General features: G+C 40.8%; 1 protein-coding gene across 2 annotated transcripts; it reads left to right on the top strand.

The window, feature by feature from the left end:
• Window positions 1-5,527: 5,527 nt before the first annotated feature.
• Window positions 5,528-17,162, top strand: CREBL2 (cAMP responsive element binding protein like 2). 2 transcript variants are annotated; one of them, XM_032688809.1, is made up of 4 exons: window positions 5,528-5,763; window positions 13,182-13,379; window positions 14,502-14,649; window positions 15,377-17,162. In XM_032688809.1, coding segments are annotated over exons 1-4 (363 nt in total). In that variant the 5' UTR covers window positions 5,528-5,748; the 3' UTR covers window positions 15,379-17,162. The 2 variants fall into 2 exon arrangements, with proteins under 2 accessions (XP_032544700.1, XP_032544699.1); XM_032688808.1 differs by having other exon boundaries at window positions 5,529-5,763; window positions 15,350-17,162.
• Window positions 17,163-18,340: the final 1,178 nt, after the last annotated feature.

Genomic DNA, 18,340 nt, shown 5'->3' with positions numbered 1-18,340 from the left:
TTATAGCTAATCCTCCAAATCTTCAAACAGTTGCCATAAATCAGTTATGGTTTCAAGTCGGAGATAGTTTTGAGCTTACAGTTATTTTATATATAGATATGTGAATGAGAAAACTAGTAGATATTTATGTGCATTTGTAGTCAATCCTCTTGATTGTTAGATTTTTGATATGATCATTTGTGAACCAGCATCTGACTTGAGAATTTAAATGTCCTTTCTTCCACTGATGTCAAGACCAAAGTGAGCAAGTAGACCAGGTTGCCCAGGGCCCCATCTAATGACCTTGAACACTTCCAGGGATGAGGCATCCACAACATCTCTGGGCAACCTTTGCCAGTGCCTCACCACCCTCACAGTAAAGAATTTCTTCCAAATATCTAATCTAAACCTACTCTATGTCAGTTTAAAGCCATTCCCCCTTGTCCTATCACTATATGCCCTTGTAAAAAGTTTCTCTCCAGCTCTCTTGTAGCCCCTTTTAGGTACTGGGAGGGTAGCTGTGCTTTTTGCTGTGTATTTCTGAAACAACACACTTCTATTTCCCCTGTATGGATGGGCAAGGCAGGCAGCCTGCCAGCTCCCAATAACCTGCTGCATATTTTGCCTATTTCCTTGAAATAGCCCTGTGAACAACTGGGTGTTATCCAGGAGTGCATTCCTCATTTACATTTATTACAAATTAATACAACACTTTTTGTGGTGCAGCTTTTGATCCTGTAAATAACTTCTGTTCACCTGAGCAGTCTCATTAAACACAAATCCACAGCTCATCAGCAGTTACAACAATACTAGGAAATCCAATACTCTTAAATAGAGTTGCAAAACAGAAATTAGCTGATATGATGCTGACTTAAGATGGGGTGAGCAGTGCAGACCAGGGAAAAGTTCTGTATCTGATGACCCAAACCTTCACATGAGGGACAATGTCATTTCTGAAAGTAGTCAAAGTCATCATGGAAGTCCTCTGACCCAGTTACAATGCAGATCCAGCTTGCCATACAAGTCCTTCAGTTTTTGCTTAAGCTATGCAGAAACCTTGTTTATGCCCTTGGACAAGACAACAGTATCAGACTTAGATTAGTAAATGTTTTGCATGTGAGCACAGCCCATGCCACAGAATCTGGATCTGGACAAAACTGTTTAAAATTATGTTATGTGTTGTGGTAACCAGAAATGCTCTTACCAGAATGGCCAGCTACTAAGAGCAGATTTTGACTGGCTCTAATAGGTATGGCTATGCAGGCATATTTGTTCGTGTAGGCCAAAGGGGAGGAGCACGTTGCAAAATATCTTATGAACCAAAAAAATAAGACACCGAGCTGAAGTGGATTTTTAAACCTCTTGAGAATGAACAATATGTCTTTTTAGTAAACCAGTTGTGCATAGAGATCAATGTACACAATTAAAAGACTAACCCTGCTGTAAGTTCACCTCAAGTATTTCATGAATTTCACATGATCCACCCACTTTTTTCTGTACCTCTGCAATTACCATATCAGCAGCAATAATTCTCTGTTGTTCAAGTGCCAGATACAACATGGCTTTCACATTCCTGAACGTGGCATATTGTGCTGCTCTGTTTGTTTGTCGTTTCGGAACAAGATTAAATTTTATTCACTTGTGCACCTCATTGAACTTTGACCCACTCTTTGTCATCTTCTTAATCAGTGATTTGTTTGTCTTGCTCTATGGTTCTCAGTTTCTTATATTTAGTTTAAATTCTGCACGAAACCCATGTTTTTCAAATAACTTTTTGAACCATTCCTGGTTTTCCTCACATATCGTATTTGGAACTACCAATTATATGTGTGATCGTCTGACTTCTTTTTCTCCCTTCTACTAGAGCTAGAAATTATGAAGTAGCTCCTTTCCAACTGCAGCATGAGCATATTCATGCAATATTTTAATTTACACATGGTCTATCCCTTCAGCAATATAAAAGCATCATGAGCACTGTCTCAAGATTTTGCTTGTGTGGGAAAGTTAGTTTGGTTAGATAAAGCTGTAACTTTTCTGCGTGTGTGTATGCACAGGACAAAAGCTGATTATTCCAAATTATCTTATTTTGAGTCCATTTTACTTGAGAAGTACATTCGCAATAGCTAAATAGGAAGAACTCCCCTTGTAGAGCTGACTTCAAGCATTTGCAACCACAGAAGGCCCTCATCTTGTCATAATGTAGAATATTTAGCAAATATGAGAGTAACCCCTTATCAACATTTAATTATACAGTGTATAGGAAATAGTCACAGATCAGGTTTCCAATGTGCTGTGCTTCCTTCAAACACTGATTAGATTTAAAAGCCAACTTTCAAAGAGCTTTTATTTTAAATAGAATTTTCTTTTAATCATCACCAATGGAGGTGATCAATCAATGTGCTTCTGAGCGTGTGCTGTTCATGTATTTACCAGGTCTTCTGGAGCTTTAGACTATATAGCTGATTTCTCTACTGAAAAAAAAAAAATCCAAACAAATAAACTGGTATACTTTTACCATAGTTATATTAAAAAAAATAAGATATAGAATATTATGTAAATAAAAAAATTTTTTTTGCCACTCTTTGGTGACAAATACTTTTACTGATGAGTATAAACAAAAAGTTAAAGGTGTTCTCTGTCTCGATATCAACAGACTCTACAAACTGAAAGACAGAAAATTTCTTGTATTTCCAGAAATGTTTCTTGGACGTCAGATTAAAGGATGTAGAAAAATGCAATTTCTCTATCAGTTCTACAAAAAGACCTCTAAAATCCCAAGGGATTGAAAGACAAGCTGTTCATGTCTTTGCCCCATGGCAAATGAGTTAGCATCTCTATTAAAGCAATTAGCATCTCAGTATATTTGGAAAACAAACAAGAAAATATCTTAATCTTTGCCTTTATATCTATAAATGAACTAATCTCAAAGGCTCTGAATCTCTAAAGACTCCACAAATGTACAGAGAAGCAATTTCAGTAAAATGCCGAGCCTTGATACCAAAACATTGCAAGATTTATTCTTGTTTCAGGCAGGCTCTCATAGGAACAGATTTTGAATTGCCCAAATTAAAACATTTCCAGTTCTAGAGAGAATAAACACCCTTTAAGGATCTATTGACATCACTGCAAATATGAGCACATGGTGCAAAATCACCCTGTGAGTTATATATCTTTTTAAGTCACACTGACATAAGCAGTGATATTTAAACTATACCCCGATTGCCACTGTATTGCCTGAACTCACTTTATTTATATACTTCGAAGTCTCTCTGGATCTCAGAAGCACAACCCTTCTTTTAATAAAAATAACTAATTTTCAGCATGAACCTGCCAATAGTTATTACATAAGATGATTTGTGACACTGCATTTAACCAAGGAGGTTTTACTTAAAAATCTTATCATTTGTGAATCTTTGGGGGTCAAAATGGTGACCTGTTAGACAACAACAAAAAAAGACCTGCTGAGTCAGACTACTGGTCCTTAAGAGGAGACACCTTTTAGGGAGAATATGTGAACTTGGCCTTTTTCTGCTCTCTGATGCATCTCTTCCTCTCATACATCCCCAGTATGCCAGTTAGATTAGGGATGACGGAGAATACATCCACTTGGTACCTCTTTATGAGACATAAACATATCTAATCCTTTTATGAACTTGCAGTAGTCTCTGCTTTACAGTGTCCTATTGGCAGTAAACTCCAAGAGTTCACTATATGCTGTGTAAAGAAGTACTACTTCTAGCTGTTGAAATCAGTTTCAAATCTTATGTGCTATATATATGTGCATATATATAATATTCGGTTTTATTCACAATTGTTCTTCCTGACAGACTCCCACTGAACTTGCATGTCTGTATTCATCCAGGGGGACAGCATAACCATAGTAGGAAAGTAGACTGAAATGCCTATTTCGAGTTGTTCTGTGCTAAAATATAGAAGCTCTTAAGTACTTAGGCAGGGAACTTGTGCTTATCCTGGTTTGAAGCTGAGAGCTCTGCTTTGTAAGTGATATAAAGCAGAAGGAGTAGTGTGGGATAATCTAGTGGAAAGAAAAGATGCAGCTATAACTTGCTGGTTAAAAGGATTCTGGTCTTTCTGAATCAGCATCAGGGCTCTGTCTAATCTCCTTCCTCTACTCATGTTGCAACAGAGGGTTGCCTAAGTGAGCTATGTTGGCTCTTTGCCACTCAATATTTCCCTTCACTGGGGAAACCCCCAACTAACTTTTAAAGTCAGCTTTATGGCCCCAGGATAGTGCCAAAGGCGGTATGAGGCACCTCACCACCTTCTTGAAGAATTTGAAGGCAAAGACAGGGGAGGGATCACAGGAGGCAACCTAGGCAAACTCATATTGAGCTATTCCTGCTACTTTATTAGCTGACGCCTCCTGCTCAACATACTGATCAACCCTGCTTTTTTATTGCTATTATTTCAGAGGGGAGTTGCCAGAACTGATTCATTGGTTTTGGACAGGCAAATACAAAGTGAGCAAACTGCCTTGTCTTTGACGACTGAAAAGCATATAAGAGAAAAAAAGCTTCTGAAAGTTCTTTGTCTCTGCCATCTAGAAAGCATAGCCTTCCAAGAGGAAGGTCTGTGATTCAGGGGGAAAATCCCATGACAAAGCCTTTAGCCCTAACAATTGCATGTAAGAGAGATTAAGTCATGGGAAACTCCTGTGAATAGAGTTGCATGAATAAAAAGAAACATGCAGCAACATGAAACATGCCTAGCTTCAGGCTTCACTGCCAACTTGAAACATTGACCATGTTTATGAAATTGTTCACTGAGCTACATGTGTCTTTCGAGCAAGCAGAAGGCTAATTTCAAGGGACCTGTTGGGTAGGGCAGACACAGGACGATGCATGGCTTGGCTTTGCATCAAGCATTCAATATTAACATTCTCTGCCATGTGTCGATAGGAAAATGAGAGCAACCGGGGTATTCTCAAAGGATTACAGGGACTGCTTCAGCCTTGCGGTAGCTGAGGAGCTCAGTACACCATGCAGTGTCCAGGGGGCTTGGAAGACATCGTTCTGTCTTCAGGAACACTTAGGATAAAGCTAGGCAAACAATAACAGAAAACTTAATTTGTTGTTTTGTGGTTTGGGTTATTTTTTTGTTTATCTAATGCTCAAGCCATTACACGGCTGCTCAGCTGCCAAGCCCGCGGCTCTGTAACGCTGACCAGGGGCCGGTGAGGGCAGAGCTGCCGGCGGGGACACGGAGGCACTGGGGGCGGTCACAGGAGCAGCAAAACTGGGGTTCGATTTAGGGCTCAGAGCTCGAGAGCCCGTACGCAGGGTCGGACGGGCAGCCCCCACCAGCCCCTGGTCATCGACACAGAGCCACCGAGGCGGCCGGTGAGCTGCCGTGGGACGGCGCATTAGAAAAAAAGGCCAAAAACTGACGAAACAACAAATTAAGCTGCTGCGGGGCCTCCTGGGAAATGTAGTCCCCCCGCTTAGATAGGCGAGGGCCAATCACCGCTTCTCTCTCCGCTGGGCCTGCTGGGAGTTGTGGTTCTTCTTGCCCCCAGCGGAGCAGTAGCCAAAGGCGGCGGGGCCGGGCAAGACTACACTTCCCACCGCGCACCGCTCTGCCGGCGCCCTCGCGCCCGTCGGCTGTAAACAAACAGGGCGGCGAGTGATGGCGAAGGCCGCGGGCGGTCCTGAGGTGTCCTGAGTGTCGGCTGTCTGTCCGCCGGCGCTGCGGACGGGCGGCGGCTCTGCCGGGCTCGGGCTGCGGCGCGGCGGACTCGTGGCGGCACACATGGATGACAGCAAGGTAGGGGCTTGGGGGGCCCACCTTGGAGCCGAAACTGAGGGCAGCCGGCGAGGCTCTTGGTGCAAGGAGCCTGCTGAAATCTCCTCTCGAAGGGTTCTGGTCGCTGCAGCCGCCAGGAAGGAGGGGTTGCCCCCTTCTTTTCCTTTGGTTGCAGCTCTTGGATGCTAGTTCTGGTGTTTCCGTAGAGCCCCAGACGTGGGCTAGGGCAAGTCGAGAGACTAAAGGTTGCCCTGAGGGTTTGGTGACTCCATCCGAGTTGCCATTTCTCTTGGGAGGGCTCTTTCCATTGCAGGTTGCTGTGTCAGGATGAGGTAAGCAGTATTTATACCTCATTTTGTAGCCGCTGCGGTCTTACACCTTGAGCCATCGTGTCCTTGAAATCTCCTAAAAATTCCACTGAGTCATGCTTTCCTCCTTATTGAGGGAGTTGGCCTGCCTAATTGGAGTGTTGTCTGTGAACTGAACAACTATGAAAGGAATTTCCCTGTAAGAACAGAGACAACTAAATTTCATTAGTAGTGAAGTAACCATCTGAAGGATGTTCTTAAATTATGCACACAAAAAAAATCCAAACCAACCCCAAAATATGACCTTCTTTTCTGCTGTAGACCTTACTTGAAACTAAGGCTTGTTCAGGTACTGGTCTCACTTCTTGCTGTAGTTTGACCTATTGATTGTGTAAGGGAAAGAGTTTAGTGATGTAGCTGTTCCTTGGCAATTAATTCCTGTTAAAACAACACTTGTGCACCTCTGAAGTATTTAAACACAGGAAAAAGGAGGAACTCTTATAGTAGTTTCAATGTTTATAGGTGAAATTACTTTGTTAGTTTGGAAGACTACATATAACTTATTATTTATTATATACATTGGGAAGCAGAGAGTTTGAACTAGGGTAAGAAGTATTTTGCATATTTTTGTTAGCTGATAACTCTAGTTGGAAACCATTAAAATAAAGTTTTATATAGCTAACTGCAATCTTTTGTATTAATTTTGGAAGTTTTTATAGGGAATGCTCTGGCAATACTTATTTGGGTAATTAACTTTTCAGTTTATAGCTGGAAATGAGAAATAAAAAAAGGTTTTAACATCAGATCACTTTTGTTATTCCAGTGAAATTAAAACCAAGCAAACAAAAACCAAACCACCACCAAAACCCATTGGGTTTACCCTCTATTATTACAAATATTCTTGCCTTGTATGGAAAAGATAGCTTTAGTTTTTAAAAAGTTTAGATGAAATGTATTTTTCTTCAAAAATAAATTGAACTGAACCAAATGATTAGGTTGACCTTTAAGAAAAAAGTGCATTTTGGAGACAAATATATTTTAAATGTTATTTTTTAATTTAAAGTGGGATTTGGGGAGGAAAAATGTATAGTGCATCATTCTTAATATTAGCAGTGGAGTGTAGTAACTGATTGCTTTTTTTGAAGGGGAATGAAAATTCAATGAAATGCACCCAACAGTATTTTTAAAAGCCTTGTTAGTTCAAGGCAGATACTTACATGTGTTGGATATACAAAGGAAGGCTTAGGAAAACCTTTTGTTACCCAGTTCTGATGACAATAGACAGGTCCATTCTTCAGATTTTTGAGAGAGCAGATCTCAATCTCACCTTCTCAACTTTGAAGGGATTGGTTCTTGGTTGTTGACTTTCTTTTGCTTGTAAATAAATTGCTGCGTCCTCTAAATGAAGAAGCAAATTCCTTTAATCTTGTAAAAGAAGCAGTGGCTGTTTAAAGCCAGGTCTCCAGCTCAGATTGTTTGCTCTTCATTAGGCTGGTTCCAGGGGCTTGGGCAAGGATGTTGGTCTTGAAGTCTGACTTTTTCTAAACTTCCACAAAATTGCAATGTGTGAAGTGAAAGAAAAGCCTTCAAATAGGTAAGCTTGACGTGTTTTTAGGTGTTACCTGAGTTTGAAAAAGCAAGCCCTTAGATAAACTGTTTATATGGGGCATTTACATTTATGGATTGAGCATCTGTTGATGCCTTGCTCTGGTGTTCATACAGCTTTTCCATTTTAAGGGAGTGCTTGGTGCTAGAGCAGGGGAAGGTCCACTGCAAAAGGCTGCACGCAAGGAGTTGCATTGCTTTCTACAAGCCTACCTTTGAAACATCAAATACTCAGTCATGTCTGGTCCTGAGTCATAATTATGGGGATACAGATGTCCCTTGGAGGAACTGTGGGAGTAAGGCAGGTGTGCTTCAAATAGAGAGCCTGATGAGTCTTCATCCATGAGATGTCTTATAGCAGGTGTCTGCCTGTGGCCCTTGCTGTTGTGTGTGACAAGGATCACAGAGAGAGTGATCTCCCAGGCAATCCTGGAGCCTACTCTGGGTTATGCTTTGAATGCCACAGCAGGGACTGAGAGCTAGTGTGGAGTGACTTCAGCTGTTAAGGAGGTGGGCCACTAAGTTTTCACCCTGCAGAGCTTTTTCAGAATATGTAGATTTGCAATGTGCTGGAGAAATTTTCCACCCAGGATCATATCTGAATATAAAGCATTCTCACTGCTGCTTGCTTGGCAAAATAAAACCTTTGGTTATAATTTTATATGAGCAATTTTAAGTCATTAGATGTTTTAAGAAGGTGCTGCTTGGCATTGCTCAGATGGCACGTCTGCTCATATTTTCAATGAATGAGTAAAATGGATGAGCTTAAACCCTATAAAATAGCTAGAGCAGTTTTATTTCACTGTTGCAATGAACTAGGAGGCTATACATGGTAGAGTTAGCTGACCATCCCTGTGTCTCTTCTGAACTCTAAGAGAGACAGGTTTAAAGAAGTGCCTGGCTTCTGTTACTGTGAACTGGCAGAATGTGTACAGCACGTTGGTGGACATGCTTCCATGGGTGAGGCTGTAGGTCCTTCCCTGGGAGAAGAGGAGGACTCTCACCTCTTGAGCAGGAAGGTGGTATCTGGTTGATTGCTGCCCTGAACCTTAATCTTTACTTCTGGGTGCCTGTGTAACACCTTATGAAAACACTTGATATTTATTCCTAGCTTATGCTTTTTTAAATAGACATTGCAGCAAAGACAGTCTTTATACATTTGTACAAAAGATTACATTCTTAGTGCGTTAATCACTTTGTATCATTAGGGTTTTAAGATAGATGTCTATTGACATACCAGTTTAAGACAAAGTGTTTGCTCACTAAATAGTATCTTACATTTTTGGATCGTTATGGGAAGCATTTTGTCTGCTAGTGAAAGTTAAATCTATGTTAAGCATATAAAATGTCATGCAAGGGAGGAATAACAAGCATACTTTCCAGCTGGGTTTTGTACTGCTGCTGTAAATGGTATGCTTTGAATTGGAAGATCAGAAAACTTCGTCTTTATTAGCAGACTTGTGACTAACTTCATTTGCTTTCTGATTTTGAGAAAATGTTTGCCAGCGTGAATAGATTCCTCTCCCTCTGCTGTAATGCAGCACTTAGGTTTTATTTCTTACTAATAATTTTTACAGTTTTATGTAAATTCTGTATATGGTCATCAGCTCCATGTTAAGTTAAATTCTGCACACCTGTACCTTCAGCTGCTAATGCAATGAAGAGTCCACTTAAGACGATTCTTTGAGCTGGATCTCGACTACTGTTTGGTAGAACTGCTGATTTATTGGTGAATGAACTCTGAGCTGCTGGAAAATGCTGAACTGGTCAATGTGATCAGTGTTGCTTTGACACTTCAGATAGTGTTGTTTTAATCTGCCGAATTGTTTAAAACCTGCAGATGTCACAATGAGGCCACTTTATCAAAATCTTCCATCCGAGGGGCTCAGTTCCTCAGGGTTGTGAGTGCTAGTAACTGTATTATGTATGCATCTCCTTCCTAAGGAGGACTCTCTGTCATGCATTCTGGAAGTGCTTTTGTAGCTGCTGTATCCTTCTAATAAAAAAATCCAGAAATGTGAGGGATTTTCTATGTCAGGTCAAGTAATTGCAGCTATTTCCAATTCCAGGTCACATAACTTTGTGGTTGAACACTGATGGCAGATAAGAATTAGGTTATGATCTAGGTACTGTATTAAAAAGAAAATCTTAGAATCATAGAGTATTCTGAGTTGGAAAGGACCCATCAGGATCATCCAGTCCAACTCCTGGCCCTGCGCAGGACACCCCAAGAATCACACCATGTACCTTGGGGAAAGAATTATGTTTTTCCATTTTCTGAAGTCTGAGCGAACTGAAGTGGGGCTTGGTCATACATCTAACTAATGCATGTCATTACTAATATTTCTATGTCAAATTTTATAATTGATGTTGTTCTGGGTCTTGATTGCTTATGACTCATGACTCTGGAAAAAAAACCAGATTCCTACTGCTGAATGCTAATAGATCACATCCCTTTATAAACTCCAGAGGAATACAAAGGGACAAAAAATGTTTCCCTGCTTGTTTCTTGGTCTGTTGCCATGTTCAACATCAACTATCACTTCTGCTTTGTCTTCTTTCTGTCACATCAGCATAGCAACTGAGTAGGCAAACATGACTTGGAAGCCAGGGGGATATGGTAATGTTGGATGGGGGCAAAGGATTTCCCAGGCCTTTTTTTCTCCAGCTGGGTTGCTTAAGATTACAGCAGGAGCTTTTAAATATTGATAAAGGAAAAGTGATGATGATGATGCAGGATTTGATTAAATGGCTTACCAAACCAACTTTGCAGTGTGATACTTAATTGTATGGTGAACTCCAGGAGCCATAAAGACAGTATGAGTTCTTTAGGGATGGTGTGAAGTCACATTATTAGGGTCAAAACCCCAAAAGGTACAAGCCTTTTTCCTGCCATAAGAGAGCTTGTGTGCAGGATTACTGCAGTGGTAAAAGATCTTGGAGAGAGAGCAATTAGTACACCAATCTGTAGAAAGCTCTCTGGAGTAACTAAAGGGAAAGCAATTCATTGGTAATGGTGGATCCAGGATGCATTTGCAATGTGCTAAGCAGTCTTTAACTTGCTGTGTGTGAGAAACAGGGTGGTGGGAACTATTCACCTGCCTGACATTGTGGTGAAAGGGCATGGCTGTGACTGCTCCTGTGCTGGACTAAGACTCGAGTTGTTTTGTTCATACACCAGTGTGGGGTGTGCTGGGGCTCCAGCCTTAAAAGCTAGCTCACTCTACTTCTAGAGGGTCAGAACTCAGTGGCAAAGGTTTTTTAAGAGAGCTGGAGTGTACCTCTCTACAAGACCTTATCTAGCTCTTGAATTCAAAGATTTACTTTGAACTACCTTGCACTGGCACAGAAAAGCTTCAGGTGCTAAAAGTCTTCAAGAATTGAAGTACTTGGTGGAGTGAGTGGATTATTCAAACTGTATTCAGCCGTTATAGTGTAAAAGAGCTTGATTTGTTTTCTTTGCTCTTCTGAATGTAGTGTTTGTTTCATTATCATAGATGTCCATTAAGTACTTTCTGTTCCTTCATTTGCTTATGATAGCTTGCTACTCCTGAATAAATTAGGAGAGGCAATACAGAGGGGGTAGGATTATGTTGGCATGTGATTGTTGTCTCACTTTCCAAAGAAAGAATAGGCTGAATTGTATAGTCCTTTTTTTCTCTTCATTCTAGCAGATCAATTCACCCTAGTGAATTGTTTTTATTACAGCCTGCTAAGTTTGTAGAACAAGTGACTTCTTTGAATATTGAAAATTATTTATTTTGTAGCATTACACAGTAAAAGTGCCTTTTTTTTTATTTTGAACTCTGATATTTTGATCACTGCCTATTAGAAAAAGTCCTGTCTGTATACAGTATGGTGAAATACTAAGCAGCAGTGAAATTCTTCTATGCAGGTGTGTGTGTGTGTGTTAATTGTGTTTCTCCACACCCCCTCCATTCAAACAGTGTGGTTAGAATGCAAATAAAGAGAAATCCTCACTTCAGAGGGGAGCTGGGGTGTGTGGCTTATGTAATGCTTACAGTGTGATACGACCCAATGACCAGTGAAATAAGCTTCAGAGCCTGTTTAAAACTTTCTTGTGCCATGCTCCCGTGCTAAGAGTAAAATATTTGGGTGGGGAAGCATAGAGTAAACACAGAGGAAACTATTCCTTTTTTAAAAAATTTATTTTAATTGTGGCAAGAGAAGCTTTCAGACCTCTTAAAAAGGAGGCACAAAGAAGAGGGGAAAATTATTGCAAAATCTGCATTCCGTAGGGCAAGAAACTAGGGAGTTCTGTTTCTGGAAGGGAGATCTAAATTAGGTACAGGGAGAGTTGAACACTGATAGGTTGCATGAGGAGACTCACACCAGGCTGTGTAATAATGTTTTGGAGGCCATCATGGCCAGAGTGGTTTGGTACTGATGGAGCAGAGGCAGCAGAAGTAGGACCTGGTGTGACTGAGTAAAACTCCTCAGAAGATTCCTCTGAAAGAAACATGGCCTGAGTAAGCTCAGATGGCTAGTGAATAATTCTGACAAGCTTCATATTTGGAGTAGGCTGAAACTGTTGGTTGCAGCACAACTAAGTTTTGGATTGCATTGATTATATTTTTTTTCCAAAATAAAATGTTAAACTGCATAGTATAATATTTCTAGATAATATAATTTTTCTAATATTTCTGGCAAGTACTAGAGCATGAGTTGTTGGTGATATTAAACTTGATTTGACTACAAGTTGACTATGCTTCCTCAATGTCCCAGATACCCTCCTAGATATCTGAAATATTGTATCTAGTTCTGGCCTCCTCTGTCCAAGAGAGAAATGGAGACACTGGAGAGAGTCCAGCAAAAAGCCTTTAAGATGATGAAGGTACTGGAGCATCTCTCCTGTGAAGAAAGGCTGAAAAGGCCATGACCATCTGTCCTGGAGAGGAGAAGGCTCAGGGGATCTCATCAATGTGTACAAATACCTGAAAGGGAGGGTATAAAGGAGGTGGAGACAGGCTTTCTTCAGTGGTACACAAGTGGGACCAGAGGCAGTGGGTACAAACTGCAAAACAGGAGGGTCCATCTGCACATAAGGAAATGTTTGGGTTCTTTTACTATGAGGATGACTGAGCACTGGCATGGGTGGCCCAGAGGGATTGTGGAGTCTCCCTTCTTGGAGATATTTAAAAGACATCTGGACATGGTCCTGGGCAGCTAGCCCCAGCTGGCCCTGCTTGAGCTGGAGTGGTTGGTCCAGATGACCTCCAGAGGTCCTTGTCAACCTCAGCCATCTTGTGGAGCTCCAAATCAGATTAGTAGCATTTACAGCAGGACTGCCTAAGCACTTACTTCACTGTGAAATCATATCCCTCTCTTTTGTTTTTAATGCCGTTACTGAAAACTTCATACATCAGCATTCATATTTTCTCTGTTGCTTCAGAATCAGTGAATGTATATGCAAGATTTTATTCTTGAGACACCGAGTGGTTGCAATCATATGGTAACAGCATTACCTTTGCAGAACAGGATCTTTATTGTGCCCTTCTTTTCCAGGTGGTTGGAGGCAAGGTAAAGAAACCAGGCAAACGAGGTCGTAAACCGGCCAAAATAGATCTGAAGGCAAAACTTGAAAGAAGTCGTCAGAGTGCAAGAGAGTGCAGGGCCAGGAAGAAGCTGAGGTACCAGTACCTGGAGGAACTGGTTTCAAGCAGAGAGCGAGCCATCTGCGCTCTCAGAGAAGAGCTTGAAATGGTAAGAAACTATCATTGAACCTAATCCTCAGTATTAGTTGGGACCTGTGCTCATGAACATTTTTTCTCAAAATCATGGTGACTGACAGTGGCATTTGGCTAACCAGAAGGTATCAAAACATCAGATGCATCCAGCTTATTCGGTGTGTAGAATATGAATTTCATGTCACACGTTATCTACTGGTTTTGAACAAAAAGCAAGCAAAGAAAGTGCCATTGCATTTGAGTCTATTGTCTTTGAAATATTTGTTTTGAATAACCTTTGGCAGATGTAGAAACAGGTAGATGGTGGAAAGAGATGTGTTAATATATCAAGGGGGAACATACATACACAGTGTGTCATTGCTTCTCTGCTGGGGAAGTTGATTCTTGCGGCATGCTCTCTGTATAGATGGTTGCACAGCTGTCCTGTTTTCCAGCACATGTAAGATGGGTGTCTTGGCCAAATAAGCAATGTTAACCAAAGAGAATGTTTCATTTGGAAATCAGACACAGCTCCTCAGTGGTATTGAGGTGCTACTGAAATTTCACTGGAGCTGAGGGTATTGCCTTGACCTGGCTTTAGGTTTTTTTGAGTAGGCAGGGCTAATCAGCACAAGTTTTAATCAGGTTTAAGATCAGGTGAAAAGTCAGCCAGGTGCCCACAGGTTTTTTGATGAGCTTCTGGGTTTGGCAGTGAAGAATTTAAGATTGAGGGAGCTAGGAATAAGGCACATGTGCTGCAACTGTGCCTTGCACAATCAGAAAGGACCTCTTAATAGTCCATCAGCTGCACAGTCATGTGAAATATTTGTTTTTAATAGGCCATGAACTAGAACGGTATTCTTGCATGTCAGCAGCAAGAAATTGCACAAAGTGTTCCATGTTGTTTAATAATTACAGTATTCTGTCCAGTATGGCCACTGAGTAGCAGTTTATTGATTGAAACAGGATTTGCTGAGGCCAGGTATGCAACCATGGACATGTGCTTAGCTCATTAGTGCTCTGCAGTTTCATAAGAGGCTTCAGCTCAGTAAATTCAGACTTTAAATGAATATACCGGAAGGTAAAGATTAGAGCTCTGTTTTGTCTGCTAATGTGATCCTGGCAGTTTGCTAATGCCTAATGTGTTTGCATATTTCAGTACAAGCAGTGGTGCATGGCAATGGACCAAGGGAAAATCCCCTCTGAAATAAAAGCCCTGCTAACTGGAGAGGAGCAAGGCAAAGCACAGCAGAACTCAACCAAACTTGCTAAGGCTGGGAAGACAGAAGCAAACAGCAGCAATCCCTGTAAGTATCCAGCCTATGCTTAATTCCTGGGTTTTTTACATCTTTTGTGGTGTAGGAGGATGGCTGTGGTGTAGGAAGAAACATAAGGATGTGCTTTTGGGCACAAATAGTTGATTGAAGCAAAGAGGTTTGTGGGTGGTACAAAGACTCTGTGTAATGTTTACATGGACAACACATATACTACACTAGGTAGGAAGCTGGGCAGTTATTTTAAAAGAAAACTCAATCTTTGTGTTTCACTAAGGCCCGTGAAGACCTGAGACTTTAATCTTTTACAGCATTTTCTGTTTTCTTAATGCGAGGTGAATGGAGCACATAAAGCATAATTGAATTTTAAAAACTCTGTCAAAAAACAGTATTCTGGCCGTAAGCACTCAGAAGTGAGAAATGCTGGACTTGGCGTTTCCTATGGAGTCTTCTTTCTGACTCATTTGTGCATGTCCAGGGAATGAAATAAGGTTATTCCAGGAATTGGAAGGTGAAAAGATCATGTGATAGAAAGTCATATTCCTGATATGTATGTGCAAAGGGAGAGAGTTAAGATGTAGCAAAGGGCAATTCGATATCTTACTACTTCTAATTTTGTAATATTTCATGCTACAGGCTAGATTACACTCTACTGAAATTTTTTTAAAAATAGGAATTCCTAGCTTTATGTTTGAAAGAATCAACATGAAAATCACATTTTTAACCATAACAGTCTTCCCCTGTGATGCATCACTGACAGGAGGCCAATGCAGAACCTTCCACACTGCAGCAGAGATACCTCGGTAACTCACAGAAGAATGCTGTTTTGAGAAGCGGATGCATCCCCAGGTGCAGGGGCAAGGATCCCAGTCTGCTGTCTTCTCTTTGCTCCTCCCCACATGAAACTCTTTGATGGTGTTCCTAAGGCTGTGTGGAGTGGGGCTTTTGGGGTAGTAGGTGTTTGTGTAAGTGGAGCATTGTTCTTTCTTTCGCTACACCACCCTCCCCAAATACAGCTATGGCAGCTTTTGGGAATTCCTGTTATGAAATGGGGGCTGCTTTTATATCAGAGCCCAGAATTAGACTGGTTTTGGTTTTGGTAGTTATGTGGTTGTTAACCACTGTGGGAGTCTGGGAGGTTCTGTAAAGTAAAAGCAAGAGAAGGATCTCATAACAACTTTGCTAAAGCCAAACAGAGTACTGTAGGTCAGGGAGAAGGAAATGAATCAAAAGCTTTCAGTAAGAAGGTTTATAGCGATGTAATTTGTAACCTAAATGAAGATGTTGCTCTCAGCATCCTTCTGTAATCCAGCATGTCTTATATGTGATAGGGATTCTTCAAGAGAGGTACTAGATATATTACCTACTTCTGCCCATACTTCTTTCACTGAATATATTTTCTACTCTCATGCTTCTGGTAGGATAGTCAAAGCATGTCCCTGCATCTTGCTTCCAGACATTCCCTCTCACCCATTGGGCCCTGCTATCTTTCTGTATCTTTCTGTAGCTCCCTACATTTTGGGCCCTAGTACTTTCCTGGACAGCAACTTAAAATGGGTTCTGCTGCATTGTCCTGGTTTCCCAGACAAAGATAATGCCAAGAACTGGTAGCAAGGAAACCAAGTGGCATCAGTTTTATAAGAAAGGTAATGGCAAAACTCTCGTGGGCTGATTTACTCATACTGGTTATTTACGGATAACCCGCCACTTTCTTCAGACTGCTCTTTCTCCTGGATATGCTTTTTATATTCATATGATGTAACATGGAGAGTGGAGCTCTCTGGATTTTCAGTGGGGGTTTGGCTTGCTTATTCTGTTTTGTTTATGGCAGTGTCTTTCTCTGTATTTTATGAAATGCATGGAACGTTTTTTAATCTTATGTTTTCTTCATTGTTTCATAGAATAAATATTATAATGAATGACTTTGCTAGACTGAATGTTGCCTTCTTTTTATTGAACTAATTAGGTCTGTTTAGCGTTACCTCAATTCAAGATGAGTTGAAAGCACTGAAAATAATTTCAGTGTACAGCACAATTGTTTTCAGAATTCCATTCTAAGCACTTATATATTGAACCTTAAGGCATGGTTTTAAGTTTATTCTTTAGACCCTCCAAGCATGCACTTAGTTAACAATCGCTATAAATGTTGCACAGATACAGGAAACTATTATGAAAGGTTAAGTAATATTGAAGTACAGATGGGGAGGATATGGGGGTTCAGGTTTTGTTGTCCATGTCCTGACCCCGGTCATCCACCCCGTGGTGTTTGAAGTTTGGAACTGCAGTTTGTCCTGAAAGATAGCAATAAAGCCAGCATGTAAGTTTGGGGATTTTTGTCTGTACTGAATGCTTGCATGTCCATTTTCTGGAGGAAGAAAAATCCTAGGCCAAATGTTCAGAACTATACTCTGTGAACCTTGTAGCTGGATTTTGTAACACGATCATACCAGAAGTGTAATGTATTACTTGGGGCTAGAGTTAGTCTTGCACAGTCTACTTTCAGATGTAAACAATGTATTGTACTTAAACATATATTTCAAATTTTATGTGTATGCTTAAGTGTCTTTCTGAATCAGGAATGTAGAAAACATGCACAGGAATTACGGTATGTGACAAGAACAGGTCCACTCAGCACTAGGTAATGTGACAGACTCAGCTCTGATCTTGCCAGAAATACCCTGTTTGTTTTCTTCCCTCTTTCTGTGTTTCACCAAACAAGAAGCCTCTCAGCAGAAAGTTTTATTTTCTGAAGGAGACAGTGAGTTGGAATTTCTCAGTGTGATGGGCAACAATTTTTTTCTGTTCCCCATCATGATGGCTTCTGCTTCTTGGCTTAATCAGCAGTTGACATTACAGGATTGTGTTTGGCAAGCGTGAGTCCAGCTCTGTGGCACAGATAGTGCCACATCCGTGTTCTAACAGGTTTTTTGTACTTCGTGCAGATGGACATGAGGCATGTTACAGCCTGCATCATCTTCAATGGTTTTGTTGTTTGTCCTCCATGCAAAAATATGAGACTCATAGTTGCAGGCTTTAACTGTAGTTTTTCAATCTGCTCTTAGATGTAGTTTATTACAAAATGTAGGATTCCTAGCAGCAATCATTAAAGTTCCATGGCTTCCATCATGTGACAGATCGTGCTGTGTTATAAATTTTTTGGCCTTAGCTGGATCTCTGGGAGCCCTTCATTTTAGAGCTTGAAGTTTAGCAGTTCCTCTTGAAAACTAACAAATGTTTGTGGTTCATGTTTGTTTGCTACTCTAATGCTTACAGTCTTCATCCACATTGATGTGGCTCCTCAAAGTGATAACAACCAAGTCCTCTGACTAGGAGTCTCATCTAGTACCCTAAATAATGAAGGATGGTATAGTCTTATCCTCTCCTTGTGCAAAACGGGCACAGCCTTTCTCACATTACTGCTGCAGTTGGTGAGCACAGCTGGTTCTCTCACACATACTGAAGGAAGGAAATGAGCCTGGAAATGCTTCATTTTCCTACTTTCTGTGGAAATCTAATGCTCAGCTAGAGCCAGCTAAAGGTGGGTATCTCTTGGAAACTATGCAGTCTCCAGAAAAGGTTGTCTACTATTTGGTGTTTACAACAACACTAGAACTGTAATTACAGTTAAGTGTAATGAGACTGAACTCAGTTGATGATGATGGAGTAAGCACTGTACAGTTACACTAATCCTTTTGGGGAATGTAACCCAAGGATGTACTAGATA

The sequence above is a fragment of the Chiroxiphia lanceolata genome, chromosome 5, assembly GCF_009829145.1.
Source record: "Chiroxiphia lanceolata isolate bChiLan1 chromosome 5, bChiLan1.pri, whole genome shotgun sequence".
Taxonomy (NCBI): Eukaryota; Metazoa; Chordata; class Aves; order Passeriformes; family Pipridae; genus Chiroxiphia; species Chiroxiphia lanceolata.
Note: the sequence above shows the minus strand (reverse complement) of the source record. Positions and strands in the feature narration are given on the sequence as shown.

What these genes read in the sequence shown, in the direction of transcription:
- CREBL2 (XM_032688808.1), top strand. An exon ending in TCAGAGAAGAGCTTGAAATG is followed by an intron (nt 13,380 to 14,501) that starts GTAAGAAACTAT and finishes TGCATATTTCAG; the next exon opens with TACAAGCAGTGGTGCATGGC. An exon ending in AGCAAACAGCAGCAATCCCT is followed by an intron (nt 14,650 to 15,349) that starts GTAAGTATCCAG and finishes TAACCATAACAG; the next exon opens with TCTTCCCCTGTGATGCATCA.